The sequence below is a fragment of the Theropithecus gelada genome, chromosome X (assembly GCF_003255815.1).
Source record: "Theropithecus gelada isolate Dixy chromosome X, Tgel_1.0, whole genome shotgun sequence".
Lineage (NCBI taxonomy): Eukaryota > Metazoa > Chordata > Mammalia > Primates > Cercopithecidae > Theropithecus > Theropithecus gelada.
Genome location: NC_037689.1, coordinates 68,045,188 through 68,071,239, shown reverse-complemented (window position 1 = coordinate 68,071,239; position 26,052 = coordinate 68,045,188). Strand labels below are relative to the sequence as shown.

The window sequence follows — 26,052 nt, the reverse complement described above, 5'->3', positions numbered from 1 at the left end:
TATACTTTGTTCTAAGGCCATTTGTATCTGATTTTCACAGTATATATTATACTGCTACCCAGCTGTTTATTCCTAAAATAAATGTTTAATGGCTATTCATAAGAATTACAAAAATCAGACTATTCAAAAATTGTTGTTCTACAAAACAGCAATATAAAAATGAAATCAATTTTGAACTGCTGCAATATGATACATTGGTAGATATATATTTCCCTGTTTATTACCAACCTAAAAGGTTAACACATACTATAGAATACAGGTGAACTATCAACCTCTTGTCATGTTTACCCAAGAACAAAAGTTCATAAAATGGTGTACAGCAGGACTGTTGGTTGTCTACTCAACAACAAATACCCTTTTTCTCCTTGCTTTAAGAGCTCCAATTTTGTTCCAATATTAGAAACTGCTTAGTCCTTAGGGATGGATCATGACAGATCAAAACCAATTATGATAATTTCACCTCCCTTTGCTGGTGACTGATTTAGAAGTAAGTACATTATCCAGTTTAAGCCAATAAGATAATGAAGAGTCTGTTTGGGGCCCTTGTTGAAGACTGTCCAGTAAAATAAAAAAGCATAAATATGTTAGGAAAACCTCTTCCCCCTTTTCCTCATGTTGAGAGATTTTTTTGTTATGTAAGAGCCTCTTTGAAATCCTGGCAAACATCTTGTAATTCCAAATGGAAAGCTAAGAGAAATGTGGAGTGCTACCCCAGTGCTCTGATGGGCTGAAGCAGCACAATTACAAATCCTCGACTTACCCACCCACCCGCTTATGTATGTACTTGTTTAAACTACATTTAGTTGGGCAGTGGTTCAATTCTGGTCTAAAACACACTTAACTGTAGACAGTGATGAGTAATTTCCTCTAAATTGTAAAAATTACAAGTGATTTTACATTTTATTTTTATTCCTTTCTTCTAATTGATATTATTGTTCAAGAAACTCCTGTTGCTTGTATAATTTTTAAGGGAAAATTTAAGAATTCAAAATAAATCAGTAGAATTTTAGATTCCTATTACAAAAAAATCTTTATTTTTGGTATGAATATAGAGTTGGTTCATTTAAATGTAACAAATAAGTTTTCACCCTGCTTTAATATTATACCAGAAAAAGGGAAACAATGCTCAGTAAAATGCAGAAAATAGGGCAGAAAATGTATAAAGTTATTGTTAATATTTTAGAAAGATAAAATCTCTTCTCACTAAAGAAACTAGATGACTTTATGCAATTAACAAGCAACAAGATTTTACCTAAGAATAACCTGAGTTTGTGTGACTTAAGTGTGAATTAATATATTTCACCTTTTTATAGTCTGTTAAAGATCTAAAACTAGAAACAATAGCTACTTTTATTTTCTCGGATAAACTATGAAACTATTACATGGTAAGAAAGAAGAACTCTCATACACTGTTGGGAGGAATGCAAATCAGGAATGCACATTATGGAAAACAGTATGGAAGTTCCTCAAAACATTAAAAATAAATCTATCATATGATCCAGCAATCTTCACCCTCACTACTGGGTATATAGCCAAAGGAAATGAAATCAGTAGGTTGAAGAGACATCTGCACTCCCATGTTTATTGGAGCACTATTCACAATTGCCAAAATATGGAATCAACTTAAATGCCCATCAACAAATGAATTAATAACGAAAATGTGGCATATATACACGATAGAATACCACTCAGCCATAAAAAAAAAAAAAAAAAAAATTAAATCCTGTCATTTGTGACAACATGGATGAGCCTGGAGAACATTATATTAAGTGAAATAGCTGAGAACAGAAAGAAAAATATTGCATGATCTCACTCATATGTGAAATCTAAAAAACTTGATAGTGGTTACCAGAGACTGGGGAGAACAAGAGGGAGGGGAAGATGAGGAGAGGTTGGTCAGTGGTTACAATGTTACAGTTAGGTAGGAGGAATACATTCTGGTACTCTATCACACAGTAAGGTGACTATAGCTAACAATAATGCATTGTATATTTCAAATAGCTAGAAGAGATGATTCTGAATGTTCTCACAAAAAAAAAAAATGAAGGTTTCAGGTGAGGGATATGCTAATTAGCCTGATTTGATCATTTCATCATTCCACAAAGTTTATATGTATCAAAACATATAAATATATACAATTATTATGTATCAATTTTAAAAATCCCATGGCATATAAACTGGTCTCAACAACTAAAGAATATCGGATTTTTCCCATAGCTTCCTAACACTAGGAGTTAGGTACTTTAATTTCTCATTATAGATATAACTACATTACAATACTATATAGTATTCCAGTAAATTAAAGTAAATGCACTTTCTTAGGTGCTAGTCTTCACAAAGGAAATACTTTATTCACTTGGTGGAATGGTTGGTTCCCTTGTTGTACACACCCGTGTTTACCTGATGACTGAAATACATGATACAATGGAAATAGTACAGGTTTTTAAGTTAGAAACACACAAGTTCAAATTTGGTTCTGCCATCTCTAGTATTCCCTGAGTTTCTGTTTGTCAGTAAGATGTACCTATAGCTCATGCGCATGACTGCTGCATAGAACAAATGAAATTAATATGTAAAGCAACAGATTATAACAGTTGCCACAAAGATAATATCCAATAAACGCTAGTCCTTTTTCATTTCCCTTCCATTAACTTAACTGTGTGATCACAAAAAATCACTTCAATGAAAAACAATTTTTGTATAGCAAAAATATTTTAGGTACAAAATATTAAGTAGCCCACTTATTGTAAGGAAGAATCAGGAAAACAAAGCTCTGATAAAACATTCTGGATAGTTCTTTACAGTTTATGATGCTTGAACCTAGCCTATGATAGAATAATTACTACAATTTACATTTTAGTATTTAGCCTGTTTTGCAATACCCAAACCATTAAATTTAATGTTGAAATGATCATGAAAACCTTTAAGTTGAATAATACTTCAGAATATTTTTTAAGTCATGACAATCAAAAAATAACTATCCTATATATTTATATTAGAATATATGTGTTAGAATACATAATATATAAATACACCCTATATATTTATATTATAATACATATATCAGAATTATATTGCCCAAATTCTTTGAGGTATTTTCCAAGCAGTGGCAATGGGTTTGCACTAATCCATTTGAATTCTTGCCCAGTCCTCCTTGCAATCAAAGATAAAAGGGCTATCAGTATAGCTATAATATTGCTTATGACCAAGAAATATACATCTTACTCTTCCTTAATGTTAAATAATCAAGTGGCATATATGAAAATCAAACCACAGGCCGGGCACGGTGGCTCATGCCTGTAATCCCAGCACTTTGGGAGGCCAAGGCAGGCAGATCATGAGGTCAAGAGATCGAGACCATCTTGGCCAACGTGGTGAAACCCCGTCTCTACTAAAAATACAAAAATTAGCTGGGCATGGTGGCATGTGCCTGTAATCCCAGCTACTCGGGAGGCTGAGGCAAGAGAATCGCTTGAACCCGGGAGGCAGAGGTTGCAGTGCGCTGAGATGGCGCCACTGTACTCCAGCGTGGTGACAAAGTGAGACTCTGTCTCAAAGAAAAAAAAAAAAAGAAAGAAATCAAACCATAGATTCTACCATAATATACACCAACTCTATAAATAAGCTAAGTTATCTGGTCTAAAGTGACAAGACACATCATAATATTTTAGCCTTCATATCATTACGAAGTCATTTTTACATGATGTTTTAGAAATTTACAAAAACATTTAAAACAATATTCCTCATATATAGTGCACCAAAGATTCAAGGTTGACTTATATCTATTTACTTGCTTGATACAAGCAAATACACTAAACTCTTGGCATGAATAATCATTTAAGGGTAGTACTTTTGATAATTTGTCATTTGGCCAGATTATAGATTTGAATTGCATATGCTGAGACACTATGTGGAAGAACAATATATTCAGCAAATGAGAGACCTCAAATGATTACCCAGCATTAGTGTATAATTAAAATGTCCTCAGGAAGTGATGAGAACTTCCTTTCTGGGAAAAAAGAACAAAGTAGGGCTTATTAAGCGATCCTAAAGATAAGCAGAAACACAATTAACCTGTGGCATAAGGCTGTGGATGGAAAACACATGACTCACAACAGAAAATAGATTCTTAAAAACAAAACTAAACCAACAAACAAAAAAAGCAGCCAGTGAAAAGAAAGACGTAAAACTTTTCCTCTTTACTGAACACATAATTATCTAGGTATCCCAAGCAATCTACAAAAAAGCTTCCAGAACTGGGAAGTAAATTCAGCAAGATTTCAATAAATATCCAAAATCAAAACATAAAAGGCAAGTGCACTGCTAGATAGTAGCAATGAATATGTGAAAACCAAAATTAAAAAGACAATACCATTTATAATTGTTCCAAAGAAATTTAAATATTTAGGTATGCAATTAACGAAACATGTACAGGATCAGTATGCTGAAAATTACAAGATTCTATTGAAGAAAATCAAAGATGAGCTTTATAAATAGAGAGACATACCATGTTCATAGATTAGAAGACTCAAAATAATAAAGAGGTCAATCCTCCCAAACTAATCTATAGTATTAAAGCAATTGTTATCAAAATCTCAGCAAGGTTTTTCTTTAGACATAGACAAGTTTATTTAAACATTTATATGGAAAGGCACAAACTCTAAAATATCTAAAACAATCTTGACAAGGAAAAATAAATTGGGAGGAATTTATCTAAGAGTAAAGCCTATCATATAGCTTCAGTAATAAAGATAATGTGATATTAGTGGAGGAAAAAACAAATAGATCGAACAGAATAAAGAACATCAAAATAGACCCATCCAAGTACAATCAACTGATTTTTGACAAAGGTATAAAAGTAATTCAATGGAGGAAGAATAGCCTTTTCAATAAATGGTGTTGAAGCAATTGGATATCCTTAGATCGAAAAACAAAAAAGAACACTCACCTAAACATCCAACATAAAACTATAATTTAAAAAAAAAAATAAGAGAAAATCTATACCTATAGTTAGGCAAAAAGTTCTTAGACTTCACACCAAAATAATCATCCAATTGATCAATTAGATCTCATCAAGATTAAAAATATTTGCCCTGTAAAATATCCTATTTAAAGAGGATGAAAACACAACCTAGAGACTTGGGGAAAATATTCTCCAAATACATATCTGACAAAGGACACATATCTAGAATGGATTTTTTTTAACTCTGAAAATTCAACAGTAAGAAACTAATCCAATTTTAAAACAAGCAGAAGACATGAACAGACACTTCACCAAAAAAGGTTTATGGACGGCAAATAAGAGAACATGAAAAAATATTCAAAATCAGCCATCAAAATGGCTAAAATAAGAAAGTGACAACATCAAATTAAGGTAAGTATGTGGAGAAACTGGATTACTTACACATTTCTGGAAGGAATGTAAAATGGCATAGCTCCTCTGAAACAGCTTAGCAGTTTCTTTTAAAACCAAATATGTAATTACCATATGACCCAGCAATTATATATTAGGTATTTATCCCAGATAAATGAAAACTTTTATCCCAGAGAAAGTCACATTAAAACCAATGCATGCACAAAATTGCATAACAGCTTTATTTATAATAGCAAAAACTAGAAACAGTCAGATGTTTTTCAATGGTTGAATGATTAAACAAACTGTGGTAAATCCATTACTGTGGAATACTATTCAGTGATGAAAAATGAACAAACTACTAATGCAGACAACAACCTGGATGAATCTCCAGGGAATTATGCTGAGTTAAAAAAAAGCCCATGCCAAAACATTACATACTATACAGTTCCATTTACATAATATTCTTAAAATGACAAGATTATAGAGCTGGAAAACAGATTAGTGGTTGCCAGGAGTTATGAATGGTAGGGTGAATAAGAAGTAGATCAGATGTGCTAACAGAAAAACAATAGTAGGGGTCCTTGTGGTGATAGAACTGCTCTGCTCTGTAACTTGACTGTGATAGTGAATACATGAACCCACAAATGTGATAAAATTGTATGGAACTAAATACACACAAACTCCATATCTGCAAAATGTAACATTAGCATCACTAACACATATGTTTCAAAAAGCAACGACAAAAAGCCAGAAACCTGTACCATATTTTTCATTATTTACAAAAGGGTAGCCATGAAGATTTTGCAATGTATCCTTTAAAAATGTTAAAGATCTACTATATAGTGATACTCTTACTTACTCAAGAGGAAGTAAGAGAATTTTCTAGATAACAAAAGCTCGTCTCTTAAAATGGTACAATTTTTATTCTAATCATTTTTAATACTTGTCGTTCTAAAACGTACTTCAAATCCTCTACTTTTTCAAGTAGAGGATAAAGAACATTATGTAACTTTTGCCTGAAGACACTGGGATACAATTGTGATCATCACCTGTTATACTGGACTATAATATAGTGATGGCCTTAAGGGATCTTCTGACATGAAAAGCCACTTACCCATACACTAAATGGCCCAAAGTATGCTTTCAGCTTGCCAATGCTGTCTTCTCCTTTATTATTCTACCAAGTAGCACTTAAAATAGTAGCATGTTAGAGCCCAGAGAGACTTCTGAGATCGCCTAGTCCAAACCCCTCCAAACACGTTTTATTAATGGCAAAACATAGACTCAAAATAGACATCTCTTGCTCAGTATCACATAGCAAATTAAGGACTATAACCCTAGTTTCCATGTGGTTCTCAGTTTGCCTGCCTCTAGCAGATACCCCTTCCTATTTGCTGCTTTAAACTACAATGCTAGGGGGAAACACAAACATGCACAACACACCCATAGACACACACACACACACACACACACACACACACACAGAAAATGAAGTTGTCAGAAATAAGTATTAAATAAATAAGGCTTTTGATTTAAGTGAGTGCTGATGATAACCTCTTGTATAATGTAAAATTTTGTGACAACTATTTTGGCCCTAGCCTCTTTCATATAATTTCAAGTTTGTGAACATGATCCAAAAGATTAAGGAAGCCAGTCTTGCTGGGGCTAAGTGAGATATTGTTAGTCCTATTTACCCATGTTGCCAGAACTTACTATAGATAGCCTTTACAAATGGATTTTCTGTACTTTCTCTACTTTCCTGGATGTTCTCAAGGCTTTTCCTGCTTAGGAAATAACCAGTTATTATTTTCCTGACATTAATAACCAGCTAACTTTTCCAAGTGAATTAAGACATATAGAACATTACCCAATTCACTGTTTGCCCCACACTCTAACTGGCAAGAGGAACATATAACAGTTCTATTTCACTGTCTTCAAACAAAACTTCCACCAACAACAATTTAGTTTCTCACTTTGAGAAGTTATAGAAATGAAACTAAAGAGATCAGGAACTGAAAATAAGATAATTTTCTTTGCATTCAAAATGTATCAACTCAGCCATTAGAAACTATTAACCTCAATTATCATAAAAAGTAATCAGTGGCCTTGAAGTAACAAAAGTATAATACCTCTCGGAAGGCCAGTGTGACTGTCACTATATTGTAGTCAAGCTATATTCATGGGCACACAAAAGTACACAAGAAAGTTAACAAATATTTATTCCTCATTTCATTAAAGCATATGTCTTTTCAGTTGAAATCATCTTCTGTTTTAAATCTTTCAGCACTGGCTCTGAACAATAGCTAGTGAGCTGCACCTTTTCATACCAAATGGCATTTAGCATTATACAAATTATAATCTATACCAGACATTTCAAAGGCTGCGCTTTTACAGAAAATCACAGAACACAAACTGCATATTACAGGGAAAGAATGCTACTTACATGAAAGATATGAACATAGCTTAAGAAGTCAAGCACGTTCCCAAACTTTTCACAGGCTCATGCTTAACACTCTGCCACAAAAATGATATGTAAGATGACAAAGCGTATCCTGAAGAATCTCTGGTGTATTGAATTTTAAGTTTTAATTACCATTAAAGTGCCTGACAGTCTGATGTTCTAAACCTCTGGACTCTACAACTACTTGAATGACTTAACTATGTGATTATTACCTTTTAACCTGTCAATCATATATCATTTGAAAAAGTAAACTAACCCAATTGTTTTTAAACAGTGAATCTCTCTCAGAGGAAGATACTTAAAACATTATTACTTCCCACTGTTCTATCCTAACTTACCAAAATATGTACCCAAATATTATGCCCACAAAATTTATTTATTCAAAAATTATAATCTTCCATTTTGCTACACTGAGTATTATTCAAGAAAGATGATATAGTTGGAAGAATCCTGGAGCAGGAGGAAAAAACTCTGGAATTTAATCTTGAGCTCTACCACTCTAGAGCTTAAGTGTGGCCCTGCCATTTACCAAGCCACGTGACCTTCTGCAACTACTTAATCTCCTTAAGTTCCATTGAGGCTTCTGTAAAAAATCCAACTATTACTACTACTATCTGCCCTACCCTAGCACAGAATTGTTTTAATGATCAAATGAGATAATATATTTAAAACAGCTTGGTAAATTCGAAGGCATTAAGGCAAGATGTTATCATTATCACCCAAACAGAGAAAACTGAAAGCTCCATTTAAAAACAGGCAAAACCAGAATATTAATGTAACCTGTAGCAACCAATGCCACCTAAATCTTTATTGCTGGCTTCTTCTGAAGAAGAGTGAAAAAGACATTAACTTAGTTTACCTGCAGTAAACACTTTTCATACCTGGCATAACAAAATACTTCCACATGTTGAATAGTTTTGTCCTTCCTGCTAAGAGCAATGGCTTCTTCATTTTCAAGGATCTGGTCTTGCCACACTGGACTGTCATTTTCAATGTCACTGTTTTCCTAAACAAAACACAGATAAGTTTTAATTAAAGTGGGCAGTGTGAAACATGTCATTTTCTGAGAAAATGCACCTCTTGTCTAAATTCATGCTTATTTCACCTTACCAAAACTCAAAGGATATCAACTCAGAGTCACGAAAGACAGTCCAACAAGTGTTCCAACTTTAAAGGAAGGAGAGAAAAACAATGTGTAAAATCTATACTATCAAAAACTAGATCTGATTTATACTTTTCTATCAGGGTATATGAAATTTTGAAAAAGTCATTCGGACATGGCTGTTTAGACATTGCTTAAGAACTAGGACAACTAACCCTCTATCTGCTGAGAATCAAGTATATCTGTTATATACATTACTCGTTAATAAAAACAGGGTTTTTTTACATTTTTTGGTTGAAACAGCAGAGTCAAAATAACTTCATTCTATTTATTTTCAGATCTTTGAAGGTTGGTCACTAGTCATATCAAATTTTGATTACATATAAAAGTACTTCTAAAAAATATTCAGCACAGTATAAATAAGGGCTGTATAATAATTAGTCCCTGAATACCTTATAAAACAAGAAAGACAATAAGAAACAAGAATGTGTAACAAAGCATGTAAACTCTCACTAAGGGTTGAAAGTGGTCTGTTAAAATGTTCAATAATTCCGAATTATATTTTATGGAGTATCTGAATACAGAGTATTTTTGAAGGTGTCAAGATAAACCTTTTTCAAATATCAAGGATCAATTTTTAATCTGTTTAAAATCTTAAGCTGTGTAATACACATCTTTCTCAGAGAAAACTTTTTGAAATTGTATTATACATACTAAAGGAACTAGTAGGAAAATAGAATTACAACATCTTTTAAGTAAATTTATCTCAGAAAATTTCTAAACTTACAAATGTCATAAAGGCAATAAACATTTTTAAAAGGCTTTGTTGTCCTGTGTTTAAAATTTTAAACTGAAGAAAAGTAGTGACATACAGCTCTTATTATCAAGTATAATATTAGATAGTACTAAACATCCCAACATAAGTAGAAGAGAAGGTGAAATACAAGAATTTTGAATGTGTAGACATGAGGTTACCAGCCTAAGAAAAGAACTGTGGACCAGGGAAAGGGAGTGGAGAGAGACAAAGACAGTGGCAGAGTTAAGATCCTGGAGTAAAACAATCATTAAAATAAACTAAACTTCGAGAAAAACATTTTTATTTGAATAAATATAAAACATCACCAAATTTATTTTTTTTAACTTCCATTCAGACTATTGGGGTATATTTTGTTATTGTTGTTCTGAGAATCTACACTAAATTTTCTTATGGAAGTACTAAATAAGCCTAAATATAAGGTGACCGTCACATACACCTCCCAAAAATAAGATGTAAAAAAGAGTTTCTGATCAAAGTAAATACATGAATATTTAAGCATACAGACCAAACAGCTAAATATCTACTTATTTACTCTCTTGACTTACACAGTTTGAATTATATGAAATGCTATTTTACAAATATTGCTTGTTTCTCTACACTCATTTCATGCAACAATATTCAATCTGAATTTTCACTGTATCTTCAATATCAGTGTCTTTGTCATCATGAGAGGCACTTTTTGAGTCATGCACAATGATTAAGTCATGTACACTGATTAAATCAATCAATCAATGCAATGGTGCTTCGTACATGATAAATGCTTAACAAGTCTTAGCTAACTGAATGGAATTTTCTGGACTACATCATCCTCCTTTCCAAACATCGAAATTCTTTTGCGATACGGCAGTTTCTGATCTTCTGTATGATGCTCTCAGCAGAAATTTCATTTCAAGCCACACGTACCAATCTGCATAAGATTAGGACAGCTTTTTAAAAATCTGTCTTATAAAAGTTAGCAAACTCCATAACTGACTCTCCATATTATGCTATACATGATCCCTAAACAGTTTCTTTATAATGGTATTAAACAGCTTGGTATTGAGATCCTACCCTTAGAAAAAAATCACTGAATTCATACTAAATTTCTTTGATTTTTCTTTTGGCTGATTCTGTCAGGTGACATCTATAAATATAAAATCACCACTGAGATCATTTCAAATTAATGTATCTTCCCCAAATTGTTAGGCTTTTTTTTTTTTTTTTTTTTTGGTGTTTGTTCAAAATATACTAACTCTAAGAGCAACCAGTAAATGTGAGATTTTATAAGGACTAGGATATTTTTTCTAAAGATGATTTTGGGGAAAAATTATTGTCATATTTGGCATATAAATAATTAGAAAATGGTTATTAAGTATAAACAGTTTACTCTTCAGCCAATATTTCTATTTATATTTATACACATATATATAAATATATATATTTATATATTATAAATATATATTTTATATATTATATATAATTTATATATTAATATATAAATATATAATTTATATATTAATATAAATATATAATTTATATATTAAAATATATATATTATAAATATATATATTATATATAATAAATATAGATATATTTCTTTTTTTTTTTTTTTTTTGAGACAGAGTCTCACCCTGTTGCCCAGGCTGGAGTGCAATGGTGCAATCTCGGCTCACTGCAACCTCCACCTCCCCAGTTTAAGTGATTCTCCTGCCTCAGCCTCCTGAGTAGCTGGGACTACAGGCACGTGCCACCATGCCCGGCTAATTTTTGTATTTTTAGTAGAAACGGGATTTTGCCATGTTGGCCAGGCTGGTCTTGAACTCCTGACCTCAGGTGATCCGCCCACCTTGGCCTCCCAAAATGTTGGAATTACAAGCATGAGTCACTGCACCCGGCCTCTATTTATATTTAAAACAGGATAAAGACACTGGGAAAATATTAGCTGAAAAGGTGACTTTATATGTTTTTTGTAAAATAAGTGAAGAAAAATAAAGAATCCCGTATTGCAGGTGAAGCTTAGGGTTTTCTTCAATGCAGGGTTACTATGTAACATACAATAAAACAAAGCAAATTAAAAGATCAGATACAAACTTTACCTGGTGTTCCTTTAGCCAGGACAATAGTCCTGAAAAGCTAAAACTGGCCCAGTTTCCTCCATAGTAGCTTCTTCTGTAAAAATTTAAAAAAAAAAAAAAAAAAAAAAAAGAGTAAAGAAAAGGGTATAAAAATCAGTTCACTGATCTTCATCAACAAACCATCTTTAACACTTAAACTTACTTCACTTTTTAATATTACTGCCTCAAGAGTTCAAAAGTACACATAACTGGAATGCTCACATAAGTGGAAGTGGTAGGCTAAAAGTGGGCCTCTCAGATCCCAAAAGAAATTTTTCATCATATAAGGAGTTAAAAAAACATCTTTGGCTTCCTTAAAGCTTTCTCCACTGATTATGTGAACAGCTTGACATGGGCATTTAGCACATAACATAAATATATATGACTCTTGGGTTAACAAATGTGGCAAGGAAGAAAATCTTGATAGATCTCAAAAAAAGCTACTAAAAAACTGCTAAGTTTTCTGTAAGTACTTAAATCTCCTCCTCCTCCACCAACACCTCCGCTGCCACCGCCACCACCACCACCACCCACCACCAAACCCATCTCCAACACAAAACGTACACAAACACCCAGACACACAATTGGATACTTTAGATAAAGTGGAAGACCCTGTGCTGTTCTTAGCCTTTAGGGTCAAAAATAAAAGGAGATCCTGGGAAACAGTTATTCACATCACGTCAAGACATTTGCAGTAAGTGTAACAGAAACAAATTTCTCACTAATAACTGGGTGAGCTATTATTCTTCATTCCTCAGTCATGTGAAGATCGCTGTTTCGGACAACCCAGAGGTCTCCTAACTAGGATCAGGTAAACTTTGTAGACATTAGACCATTAAGTGGGGATTTTCTGCAACCAGAACTCTTTAATTCTTCACTGCATATTGGGCCTCCGATCCTTGTAAAACGATTTGCACTTACTGACTCTATATGATGAGCCCCTAAGTACACTTGACCCCACCTACAACACCCATTCTGGTTCTGGTTGGGAGGGATTCTTGGTTTTGTTTCATTTTTATTTTTGCTTCTCTGCTTCTCTAATAAAATAAAAATTCATGAAAGGTTTTTAAACAATTAAACAAAAAATAAAACTTATAATGTGATATCTAACATGACTCTTCCAGCCAGGCACAGGGGCACACCCTTGTTATCCCAGCTACTTGGGAGGCTAAAGAGAGAGGAGTCCTTGAGCCCAGGAGTTCAACACCAGCCTGTGAAAAATAGCAAGACCTCATCATAAAATAAAATAATGAAATGAAATAAAATACAATATAAAATAACTCTTGCATAATGCTACTAGAGATCATCTCCCAATTCTGATTCACGTTTCTTAAATCAACTGTTGACATAGGTCTGAAAAGTAAGCAGATTTTAGGCTCAAGCATTTTACCAAACAAGTACTGCTTTTCTCTAACAGAGAAAAGGGTTAAATAAAACACCTGTGAAAGTAGCTTTATTAATATAAATCATATTGTACTTACATCTGACAGTCTCTTCGGAAATAATGTAAATTCATACACTGTCCAGAATCTCCAGTGGTCTTTAAAATTTAGCTAGAATTTCAGCTATAGGAGCAATTCTAGATGGCCACTCTTTACTAAAATGTTGGAATCAGGAAACCTACAAGCAGTGACCCCTTGCGTCAGAGAGAACAGTGAAAGGAAGGAGAAGGTGGGTGATGGCAGCTATAGAGAAGACAGAGGAATGTTAGAATTTGAGGTTTCCCCATAGCAATTTATACTTTCATCCCTCTTGCCTGAGAAGAATACACTTCTGCTATCTCTTCTCATCCTTCAAATATAAAACTCAACAAAACTAGAAAATATCCTAGGCTTTGAAGGAGGGGGAAAAAACCTGAAACTACAAAACTAGAAAATATCCTAGGCTTTAAAGGAGGGGAAAAAAACCTGAAACTACTGACTCTATATTTTTTTGTTGAGATACTTAGATTGATTTGCAATCAACATAAGGTCTTAAGTGAGCATCACTGGCTAATGGGTGAAAGCTTCAAGATTAAAGTAAAATTTATTTGAATGGATATACCAATATGTAAGTAATAAATGTATATCAAAAATGCAACATTAGGGACAGACAAAAGTTTCTTTGGACACAAAAAGCAATTAAAACTATTGATAAATTAGGCTTCAAATGAAAAACCTCCCTACAAAATAAATTATTTTAATAAATGAATGGGCCAGACACAAATATTCACAAAATATATATAATAAAGGCTTGGTATTGATCGGCCACGGTGGTTCATGCCTGTAATCCTAGCACTTTAGGAGGCCGAGGTGGGCGGATCACCTGAGGTCAGGAGTTCGAGACTAGACTGGCCAAAATGGTGAAACTCCATCTCTACTAAAAAAAATAGAAAAAAATTAGCTGGGCACACATCTGTAGTCCCAGCTATTCAGGAGGCTGAGGTAGGAGAATTGCTTGAACACAGGAGGTGGAGGCTGCAGTGAGCCAAGATTGTGCCATTGCACTCCATCCAGCCTGGGTGACAAAGAGCAAAACTCCGTCTCAAAAATAAAAAATAAAAAAAGGTAAAACTAAAGGTTTGTTATCCAGGATATATAAAGAACTCTTTCAACTTAATAAGATAGATATTAAAAGGTAAAAATGGGCAAAGGGTTTGAAGAGACACATCACAAAAAAACATGGTTAATGAGCACATGAAAAAGTACTCAACATCATTAGGTAAGTGCATACTATAGTAGCATTACAAATGAACATATAAGATTCCAGTATGCAGCCACCAAAATAATTTAAAAGATTGTCAATACCTGGTATTGATGTAGAGGGCCAGAACGCTCATTTATTTTGGTGAGCATATAAAACGGTACAAGCACTTTCTAAAAATATCTGGCAGTTTTTTATAAGATAAATATATATCCGCCTTATGATCGAGTAATTTCAATTTCTAGGCAATTACACATGAGAAAAGCATATACTGACAAAAATACTTGTACAAATCTTTCCACAGCAGCTTTATTAATAGCCCCAAACTGATGATAATCCACGTAACCATCAACAGGAGAATGAATAAACAAACTGTCGTATATCCATAAAATGGGATACTATTCACCAATAAAAAGGAATAATCATCTGCTATATAAACATAAATGAATCTCAAAAACATTAGGCTGAGTGAAAGCCTTAGCCAAAGAGTACATATTGTATGATACCATTTATATAAAATTGTGGAAAAAGTTAATCTATGATGAAAAATACCACAAACTGAGAGTGGGGTCAGGACTTGACTGTAACTTTCAGGCAACCCGGCTAAAGAAGCTGCGACTCCAAAGAAGTGGGAGGCTAGACCCCCATACATATCCCTAGGAAAGGGGCTGAATTCAGGGGACTGGGCAGCAACAATCTGCAGGCCCCACTTCCATGGCACCTCACAGGATAAGAACCACTGGCTTGGAATTCTAGCCAGCCAAAGGGAGCAGCATCACACCTCTCTGAGACAGAGCTCCCAGGGGGAGAGGCGGGCTGCCATTTTTGCTATTTGGGCAATTTAGTCTTTCCAGTCTTTGGACTTTGGAGAGTCCAAGCCATCCCAGGTCAGAATCAGTTCCACAAGACCAGCACAGCTGCTCTACAAAAACGTGGCCAGACGTTTTTTTTGTTGTTGTTGTTGTTTGTGTTTTGGATGAAGTCTCACTCTGTCTCCAGGCTGGCGTGCAGTGGCATAATCTCGGCTCACAGCAACCTCCACCTCCCGGGTTCAAGCGATTCTCCTGCCTCAGCCTCCCGAGTAGCTGGGACTATAGGCATGTGCCACCACGTCCAGCAAATTTTTGTATTTTTAGTAGAGACAGAGTTTCACCGTGTTGGCCAAGATGATCTTGATCTCTTGACCTCATGATCTGCCTGCCTCGGTCTCTCAAAGTGCTGGGATTACAGGCGTGAACCCCCGCACCCGGGCCCAGACTGCTGTTTTCCCATTCCTCCTCACTAGGCAGGACCTCTGAACCAGGACCTCCAGCCACCCCCACCAGTGTTTTCTAGCCAAAAAGAAATTTGAAACCTCCCTGGTTTCAAATTTTCAAACATTGCACCCAGAGGGAAAAGCAGGCCACCATCTTTGCTGTTTGGGCAACTTAGCCCTTCCACCCTTAGAGCTTTGAAGAGTTCAAGCCAGGGCAGAAGCGGTCCCCGAGCAAAGCACAGCTACTCTATGAAAATGTGACCAGACTGCTTTTTTAAGTGATTCCCAATTCCATTCCTCCTCACTGGGTGGGACCTCCCAACTGGAACCAGCAGCCCTCGCCAGTGTTCTCTGGCCAAAAGAGATATGAAAACTCCCTGGAAGGAAGCTCCCAGATGGAGGGGTGCGCCACCATCTTTGCTCTTTGGGTGACATAGCCATTCCAGCCTTCGGGCTTTGGGGAGTCCAAGCCAACCAGGGACGGAAGCGGTCCACCAGCACAGCACAGCTGTTCTACAAAAACATGGCCAGACAGCATTTCTTAAGTGGAACCTCAATCCCATTCCTCCTTATGAGGCAGGACCTCCCAACCAAAGTCTCCAGCCATATCCTATTGCCTTAAGTCTGGCAACAAGTCCACATCTTCCTCAGATAGATCTCCCAAAGGGAGGGGCAGGCCACCATATTTGCTGCTTCACAGCCTTCAATGTTGATACTTGGAGGTACTGGAAAATCCAAGGTCATTAGCAACTGGAGCAGGCACCCAGCATACCATAGCAGCCCTACAGAAAAGCAGCCAGACTGTTACACGGGAGCCCGTTCCCATAACTCCTCACCAGGCAGGTCCTCCAGGCCTGGGTCACCAGCTACCCACACCAGAGCTATTAAGCCAGTAGCAGCTCGGCAACTCCCTGGACAGAGCCCCCAGGAGCATCTGAAAGCCTCTCTGCCACTGCCTCTGCAGTGGAATTCCCTTGCTACCCTCGGACTAGTGAAGAAGCAAAGATCCTAAGTGTTTTACCCAAACCTCCAACTAACTGTAGTCGACAGAAAAAAGGGTCACTCCATTTCCCGTAAGTTGCACCCACCCCCCACTGCTCGCCACTAGAGAACACCCAGGTTGGGCCCAGAGCACAGATCCTGAATCCTGGACTGCTCGCACTGAGCAACTGCTGACCTGCATCTCTCTGGGGTGGAGCCCCCACAGTACAAGTAAAAGACCCTTGGCCAAAATCACTACTAAGGTCCCTTACTCTGCTGCCTCCAAGTTATGGAAAAAACATAAACGCTGAGATCACCCCAGTTTCAGTGGGCAGCCCAGGAGCACCAAGTAATGGTCTACAGCCAGCACTCAAGGGGGAAAGGAACACACACTTTCAGAGCATTGATAAGGAACATGGCTGCAACTGTGAGGAAACATAGCAGAGACACGACCAAGCAAGAATCTACCAACTAACCAGAACACTTAAGTGCCACCTACTGGATGACACGCCAAGGCTTCAAGACCAAAAATACTCACTAACATAGCCCTCTCTTAAACCAAAGACAAGAAGTCAGCTTCCAATAAAGACTGTGCACAAAGCCTTGGTCCTGTGAAAAGAACCAGAAAAGAAGTCTACTGACTGTACTCAGTCTATGCTTCAGTTAAAGGAATACCCACAGGCAGATATGAGAAAGAACCAATGTACGAACTGCGGTAACTCAAATGGCCAGTGTCGTACGTCCTTCAAACAACCACACCAGTTCTCCAACAAGAGTTCTCTACCAGGCTGAGCTGCCTGAAATGACAGAAATGTAATTCAGAATATGGAAAGAAATGAAAATCTTTGAGATTCAGGAAGATGGAGAAACCCAACCCAAAGAAGCTAAGAATCACAATAAAACAATACAAGAGCTGAAGGATGAAACAGCTGGAACAATTTAAAAAAAAAAAAAAAAAAAAAACTAACAAATCTGACAAAGCAGAATAACACAATAATTCAAGGATATCACAATGCAATCACAAGTATTAACAGCAGAATAAACCAACCTGAGGAAAGAATCTCAGAACTTTAAAACTGGTTCTCTAAAATAAGACCAACAAAAATAAAAAACAACAAAAAGATATAAACAATATGACTGAGAAGTATGGGATTATGTAAACAGGCAAAATCTACAAATCATTGGCATCCCTGAAAGAGACAGGTGAAAAGCAAAGAACTTGGAAAACATATTTCAGGATATCTTCCATGATAACTTTCCCAACCTTACTAGAGAGGCCAATAGTCAAATACAGAAAATACATAAAACCCCTGCAAGATTCTACACAAGAAGATCATCCCCAAAACACGTAATCTTCCGATGTTCCAAAGGCAAAATGAAAGAAACAACATTAAGGGCAGCTAGAGAGAAAGGGCACCCCATCAAGCTAAAAGTGGTCCTCTCAGCTGAAACCACCCAAGCAAGAAAAGAGTGGGAACCCATATTCAACATTCTTAAAGAAAAAGATTTGCAACCAAGAATTTCAATGAAGACAGGAAAAACCATTCAAAAGATCAATGAATCCAGGAGTTGGCTTTTTGAAAAAATTAATAAGATAGATAGGACGTCAGCTAGACTTGAAAAGAAAGAAGACACAAATAAACACAATTAGAAATGACGAAGGGAGTATTGCCACTGACCCCACAGAAATATAAATAACCATCAGAAGCTACTATTAACACCACTATGCATACAAATTAGAAAACATAAAAGAAATGGATAAATTCCTGGACACATACACCCTCCCAAGACTGAACTAGGAATAAACTGATTCTCTGAACAGACCAATAACAAGCTTTGAAATGGAATCAGAAATAAATAGCTTACCAACCAAAACAGGCCCAGGACCAGATGGATTCACAGCCGAATTCTACCAGATGCACAAAAGAAGAGCTGGTACCATTCCTACTGAAACTATTCCAAAAAAACTGAGGGACTCCTCCCCAACTCATTCTACGAGGCCAGCATCATCCTGAAACAAAAACCTTGCAGGGATACAATAGAAAAAGAAAACTTTGGGCCAATATCCTTGATTGAATATTGATGCAAAAATCTTCAACAAAATACTTGCAAATGGAGTCTAGTAGCAAATCAAAAGGTTAATTCACCACGATCAAGCAGGCTTCATCTCCGGGATGCAAGGTTACTTCAACATACATAAATAAATAAATGTGATTCATCACATAAACGGAACTGAAGACAAAAACCACGTTTACCTCAATAGATGCAGAAAAGACTTTTGATAAAATTCAACATTCATTCATGTTAAAAACTCTTAGCACACTAAGTATTACAGGAATACATCTCAAAATAATAAGAATCATCTATAAGAAACCTACAGACAACATCATGCTGAATGGGCAAAAGCTAGGATTCACCTTGAAAACTGGCACAAGACAAGAATGCCCTCTCTCACCACTCCTATTCAAGATAGTATTGGAAGTCCTAGTCAGATCAATTAGGCAAGAGAAAGAGATAAAGGGCATCCAAAAGAAAAAGAGGAAGTCAAACCATCTTGGTTTGCAGACTACATGATTCTGTATCTACAAAACCCCACAGTCTCGGCCCAAAAGTTCCTCCAGCTGATAAACAACTTCAGCAAAGTTTCAGGATACAAAATCAATGTTCAAAAATCCCTACCATTCCTATACATTGATAATAGGCAAGGCAAGAGCCAAATCAGAAAGCCAATCTCATTCACAATTGCCACAAAAAGAATAAAACACCTAGGAATACAGTTAACCAGGGAAGTAAAAGTTCTCTACAGTAAGAATTAGAAACCACTGCTCAGAGAAATCAAAAGACACAAACAAATGTAAAAACATCCCCTGCTCATGAATAAGAGGAATCAGTATCATTAAAATGGCCGTATTGCCCATAGCAATTTACAGATTAAATGCAATCCCTATCAAACTACCAACAACACTGTTCACAGAACTAGAAAAGACTACTTTAAAATGTATGTATAACCAAAAAATACCCAAATAGCCAAGGCAATCCTGAGCAAAAAGAACAAAGCTGGAGGCATCACGTTACCAGATTTCAAACTATATACTACAAGGCTACAGTAACCAAAACAGTATGGTACTGGTACAAAACCAGGCACATAGACCAATGGAATAGAATAGAGTGCCCAGAAATAAGATTGCCCACCTATGACCACCTATCTTCAACAAAGCTGACAAAAACAAGCAATGGGGAAAAGACTCCCTATTCAATAAATTGTGCTGGGATAACAGACTAGCCATATGTAGAAGACTGTACCTGGAGCCCTTTCTTATACCATATACAAAAATCAACTCGATGGATTAAAGACTTAAATGCAAAACCCAAAACTATTAAATCGTTGGAAGACTACCTAGGCAATACCATCCTGGACATAGGAATGGGCAAAGATTTCATAACAAAGATACCAAAAGCAATCATAACAAAAGCAAAAATTGACAAGTGGAATCTAATTAAACTTAAGAGTTTCTGCACAGCAAAAGAAACTATCAACAGAATAAACACACAACCTACAGAATGGGAGAAAATTTTTGCAAATCATGCATCTGACAAGGGTCTAATATCCAACATCTAAAAAGAACTTCAACAAATTTACAAGAGAAAAACAAACAATCCCATTAAAAAGTGGACAAAGTACATGGACACTTTTCAAAAGAAAACATACATGTAGTCAATAGCATATGAAAAAAAAAAACAAAACTCAACATCACTAATCATTAGAGAAATGAAAATCTAAACCACAATGAGATACCATCTCACACTAGTCAAAATGGCCATTACTAAAAAGTCAAAAAATAACAGATGCTGGCAAGGTTGCAGACAAAAGGGAACACTTGTACACTGTTGGTGGAAGTGTAAATTTAACCACTGTGGAAAGCAGTATGAACATTCTTCAAAGAGCTAAAAGCAGAGCTACCATCTAATCCAGCAATTCCAGTAGTGGGTATATATCCAAAGGAATATAAATAATTCTACCATAAAGACCCATGCCTGCAAATGTTCACTGTAGCACTATTCCCAATAGCTAAGACATAGAATCAACTTAAATGTCCATCAATGATGGATTGGATTAAAAAAATGTGGTATATATACACCATGGAATACTATTCAGCCATAGAAAAGAACAAGATTGTGTCTTTTGCGTGAACACAGATGGAGCTGGAGGTTATTATCCTTAGCAAACTAACACAGGAACAGAAAACCAAATACCAAGTGTTTTCACTTACAATTGGGAGCTAAATCATAAGAACTTATGAACACAAAGAAGGCAACAGCAAACACTGGGGTGTACTTGAGGGTGAGAGGAGGAAGAGGAGTGGAAAATATAACTTTTGGGTACTGGGCTTAATACCTAGTTGCTGAGCTAATGTGTACAATGAACCCCATCACACGAGTCTACCTATGTAACAAACCTTCACATGTACCTGTAGACCTAAAAGTTAAAAAAAAAAAAATTGTAGAAAACATGGTTGTAATCTTTTGAAAGCTTTGCATAGCTTATTCAGAGTGCCACCTAAGGTTTTCCAGAAACAATAAGGAAATAAGTTATACAACCCTCCCTTAACACTCATCAAGAAGATAATAGAAAAAAATAGTACTGAAACTTAATCAAGATCTTTCTCATCCTTCACATGGTGTTTAATGTTAAAGCAATATCAGTTTGCTTAACATCTCAACAGAAAAGAAATATTACATGTAGACTCAAAGAAAGTTGAACTATATGAGAAGGCTGAGTATTAAACCCATTAACTAGAGCTTATTAATTAAATCCTAACAATCTTCTTTTCCATTGTGCATCATAATTACAATTCAGTGTTGAATATTCAGCAGCAGGCATAGCTAAATGCTACTAAACTACATATTGTATTGTGAAATGGCTTCTGTAAGCAAATCCAAGAACAGTAACAAAAGATGAAGCTACTGACATTCAAGCACATTCATCTGGGAACCATTCTAATTATTAAGAAATTAGGAGTTGAAAATGTTTTCAGGCAGGTAGCTGATGATATCCAAGGTTGCTCGATGGGAACAAGAACAGCATAGCTCAATCTCAGACTGTCCTATTATTCATTCACTGCTCCTACAATTCCTTTTCCTAGAGTAGTAGAAATACCATCTTCCATTGACAGCAGTTTTAATTTCCCAACTTGTTTTTACAACTATTTTCTCACAGATTCTTCTGGCAATCTTGTGAGGCAGATAGAAAGGGTGTTATTTCATAGATGAGAACACTATGACTTGTCTGTGTAGAGTTTAGTCACTAGTCAGGGCCACACAGTTACAATTTGCAGAACTGCAATTGAAACTCGGTTCTCCTGAACTCTAATCCTGTCCATTACAACATACAAATTCCCAAACTTTTAAGCTGGCTAGCACCATTTAGTCCACAAGATATAATGGTAGCTGTGGTTCAATGAAGTTAAACACTTAATTGAGTAGTACCTGGTCCTGATTACTAAATTAACCTTTTCTAAAATGTACCCCATCAAAATGAGCTATTATTAATAGGTGTTCCAAGAAAAGAAATGCACAGTAACAAAATAAATTTGGAAAATGTTAGGTTGAAAAATTTAAACAACAGCAACAAAAAAAGATTTGTTTATGTGGCGGCTTCTCAGCACGATTAAATACATTAATGTCTGTTATAGCTCTCCAAGAGGGAATTATAGCAGTAGGCAGAATTTCTCAAATTTAGTTAACCAACAAACATGTTTTTTTAAAAAAGTATATTGAAGGATTAGGGCTTAATAAAGCATATGTTGAGAAATGCTGGCTTAATCCATGTTAAGTAGAACAAGAAAAATAGGGTACTAAATACGTTGAGTTTGGCATTTTATATTCACTATTCTCACAAGAATCCAGAGATTGGTGCTACAATTATCCCCATTTTACAATTAGGGAGAAAACAACAACTGTGAAGCTGAGTACTGTCTAACTCACTCAGCTAGGAAATGGCAAAACCCAGATTTAAGACCAGGGACTATCAGGCACCGAAGCCTCTGCTCCTTCCACTAAACACGCTGTCTCCTATAATTTACAAGATTAGAATATTTAAATTATGAACATAAGCACATAATACAAATTCTGGAATCTGACTTACTATAAGTAAAGACAGTGGCATCTATTTACAAACAGTAGATGGAATGAAATCTAGCTTTTATTTTGTTACCCCAATTCATCTGGATAATAATTCCATGGCTATGATTACTCTAATGTCAGAGCTGGGGAAACTATTCATTTCTAGGACCTAAAATACAACCAATTTTATTGTTTATCTCACATTTAATGTGCACAAATACCTTCACACATTTGATAAGAATAGGAAAATAATAGTCTGGCATGTCTACTACTATTGATTTGCCAGATATTATTGAGTACAATATACTATGGACATTAAAAGAGTCTCTATTTCATTTAAATTTGGTTGAAGTACCACAAAGAGTCATGACATGTCACTATCTCCTTGGTGACAAATAATAGAATAGGCTAGAAAATATACTGGACTTACTCCCTATACAAATTCTCATTTACTGTAAGTTCCACACACTTGCTACACAAGAAAGCTGAGCTCCTTTCACCATCTCCTCATTCCAAGATCAAGGAAAGTGGGCCTCTATGATAGAGTATACAGAAGCAATTCTAATGTCAGAGACGAAGACCAGGATCTCATTTGCTTTTATTAATTGACAAACACAAAGTGTATATATATTTCTCACATACAACATGTTGTTTTGAAATGTTACTTGGTTTTAAGAGAGCCCTATGAATCTACAAGAAGTTTGGTAATCAGATCGGCCTGCCAGAAAGAAATACTAGATTGTATTCGCAGTCATTAGGGTTGGAGAGAGATCTTCCTATGTTTGAGTTATTAGTCATTACACATTAGTCCACCCATTCAAATCCATTTATAGACAACCAAGGCAGGTAGATGAGCAAATAATACATAAAGGTTGCCCTCAATTTTTGTTTCCCTCTGTGAGATCTCATCTGTTTCCAGTGATTCAATTATCACTTCTCTGTTGATGACTCACTAACTGGTTTCTCCAATCTGGGTCCCTCTGGTGAGCTCCAGACTCAAATCTACTTCTAGTTGATTGAAAACATAGATCATGAGTCATGAGCTTATTGGACACCTCCTTTCACAAAAAGTCCCAGATGTACTTTAGTCTCTACATGTCCAAAAGACAAATTTATTATCTGTCCCACACCCCCAACTTGGTCATCCATTCAGTTTCCCTATCTCAATAAATGGCAACACCATCCTTACAACCTCCTATGCTAAAATAAAATAAAAAATAAAAATATCTTAAAATCACTCATCATTCCTTCCTCACATATCCATTCTAGTTAATTTCTTAAGCCCCTTCTATCCTTGCTATCCCTACCACTGCTGCATTATTTCAGGCCCTCACTCCCTCTTCTCTATCTATGACATTAGTCTTATCAAAGGTTTCCCTGCCTGTAGTTTCTTTCCCTTTCAATTCAATCTTCACACTACTGCCATTGTGATCAGGTGTTGGCAAACCGTATTCAGCCATTTCTAGCTTAAAAGATGTTTAATGGCTCACTAATACTTCTAGAGTAGAGTCCAAAATCCTTAGCATTGCTCTAAGACCCTTCAAAACTTAGTGCCAACCTAACTCCCCAGTCTTATCTCTGGACATTGCCTTTCTCTGCCATGCATCAACCACAACTGCACACTCAAAACTGCTTGAGTGAGCCAAGTGCCTGCATATCTCTCTGCTTTTATTAGTGCTACTGCCTATGCCCCAAATGCTATTCCACCATAAAACTAATGATGAAACTAGTAAAAACAGACAGAACTACTCAAATCCAGTATCATGTCTTTTATGAAGCCTTCAACTCTTCAAAAAGAACCGATCCCTGTGCTTCCATAGCTTTGCACATACTTCTATTAGACTTTTGTCATGCTGTCTTATAATTAGATTACATGAATGCTTCCTGTGACTACACAGAGAGCAACTTAAGGGTAAGGACAGTAGCTTAGTCATCTCTGAATCCTTAATGCATAATAATTATAGTTAGTTAAGGGAATTATTACGATGAATACGATGATATTAATCAAGGCTTTGGCACCAGACAAATCTGGATTCAAATTGTAGCCGTGCCTTTTACTAGCAGCATGATCTCAGTCAATAATTTTACAGAAGTTACTCTGAAATTCAATTTATTTACCTGTAACAGAGAAAGTATTTAAAGCAATGTCTAGGACATAGTAAGTTATCAACAGCATCATCACCATCCTCCTCTCCTTGCAAAATGTGAACACAGAAGAATGTACCCACAGGAGTTTCCAGCACCCTGTGCAAGCAATTAACACAGTCCAGTGCCAGTCAGGCATTGCTACGTTCACTGACAACCCTGGGAAGGAAGAAGACAAACAGAAACAAGAATGGGGACACAGCTGAGAGGACAGAAATGACAGATCAAAGGGTTAAGGACAGATGATTCCCTCTCCCTTTCTCCCTATCCTCTACTTCAGAGTATTCATGGTTCCTTAAATTTAACCCTTCCTTTTACTTGGGAGGGAAAATTAAACTTCATTTTCATTAATGGGAAAAATAGCAAAATTAGAATGTCAGATAAAAGCTTAAAGCTTTATTGCTGCAGAGCATACTTTCAGCTGTGAAACTGACTGATATTCTTCAACTACCACCCCCACCCAACGGTTGGTAGGGACAGTTGCCATTTCAAAGTCAAAGCAAGTCAACAAAACAATAAAACTAAAACCAAACAAAAAAATAAGAGGGCAAAAAATATAATAGAAAAACCTTTCTCTTTATTTTCGAAAGAGGAAGGATAGTAAAGAAATTGTTCAAGGGGAGAAGGGAGTTGTATGTAGAAGCAGTACATTCAATTATCTTTGCTTGTATTTTTCTAGTCATATGAAAGCTGTCTTAATTCAAATCCACTGAATAAACAAGTCAAAGTGGTATCTAGAGAGAAGCTGATGTTTCACAATTTCTACATTAAGAGCTGTCTCCATCTAGCCTCTGTTTGAGCTCTAGGGGAAAAAAATTCTCTCCTCATGCAAAAACTATATTATCATTTGCAAATGAAGCTCCTGAAATTTGCAAATGTCAATATGGATTTCAGTGACCTAAAAATATAATGACATTTGGTTTAAGACCATACAAATACATGAATTACTTTTAAATATTTTTCCCACTCTGCCCTCCAAAGTAGAGGGTGAAAACATTCCTTATTATTAAAAAAAAAAAAAAAAAAAAAAAGTTTTG

The 26,052-nt window shown here is 35.8% G+C and overlaps 1 protein-coding gene across 6 annotated transcripts in view; it reads right to left on the bottom strand.

Moving 5' to 3' along the window:
- The window catches only part of CHM (CHM, Rab escort protein 1), a 183,654-nt gene that overhangs the window by 106,162 nt on the left and 51,440 nt on the right, over positions 1-26,052 (bottom strand). For 5 of the 6 annotated variants that reach the window (XM_025373121.1, XM_025373124.1, XM_025373125.1 and 2 more), the window contains exons 3-4: positions 11,812-11,884; positions 8,699-8,823 (exon numbers count right to left, since the gene is read on the bottom strand). The exons of the other annotated variant lie outside the window; for it this stretch is intronic. In XM_025373121.1, coding sequence (XP_025228906.1) covers positions 8,699-8,823; positions 11,812-11,884 — 198 coding nt within the window. The remainder of the gene's footprint in view (positions 1-8,698; positions 8,824-11,811; positions 11,885-26,052) is intronic. 6 annotated transcript variants of the gene reach the window in all.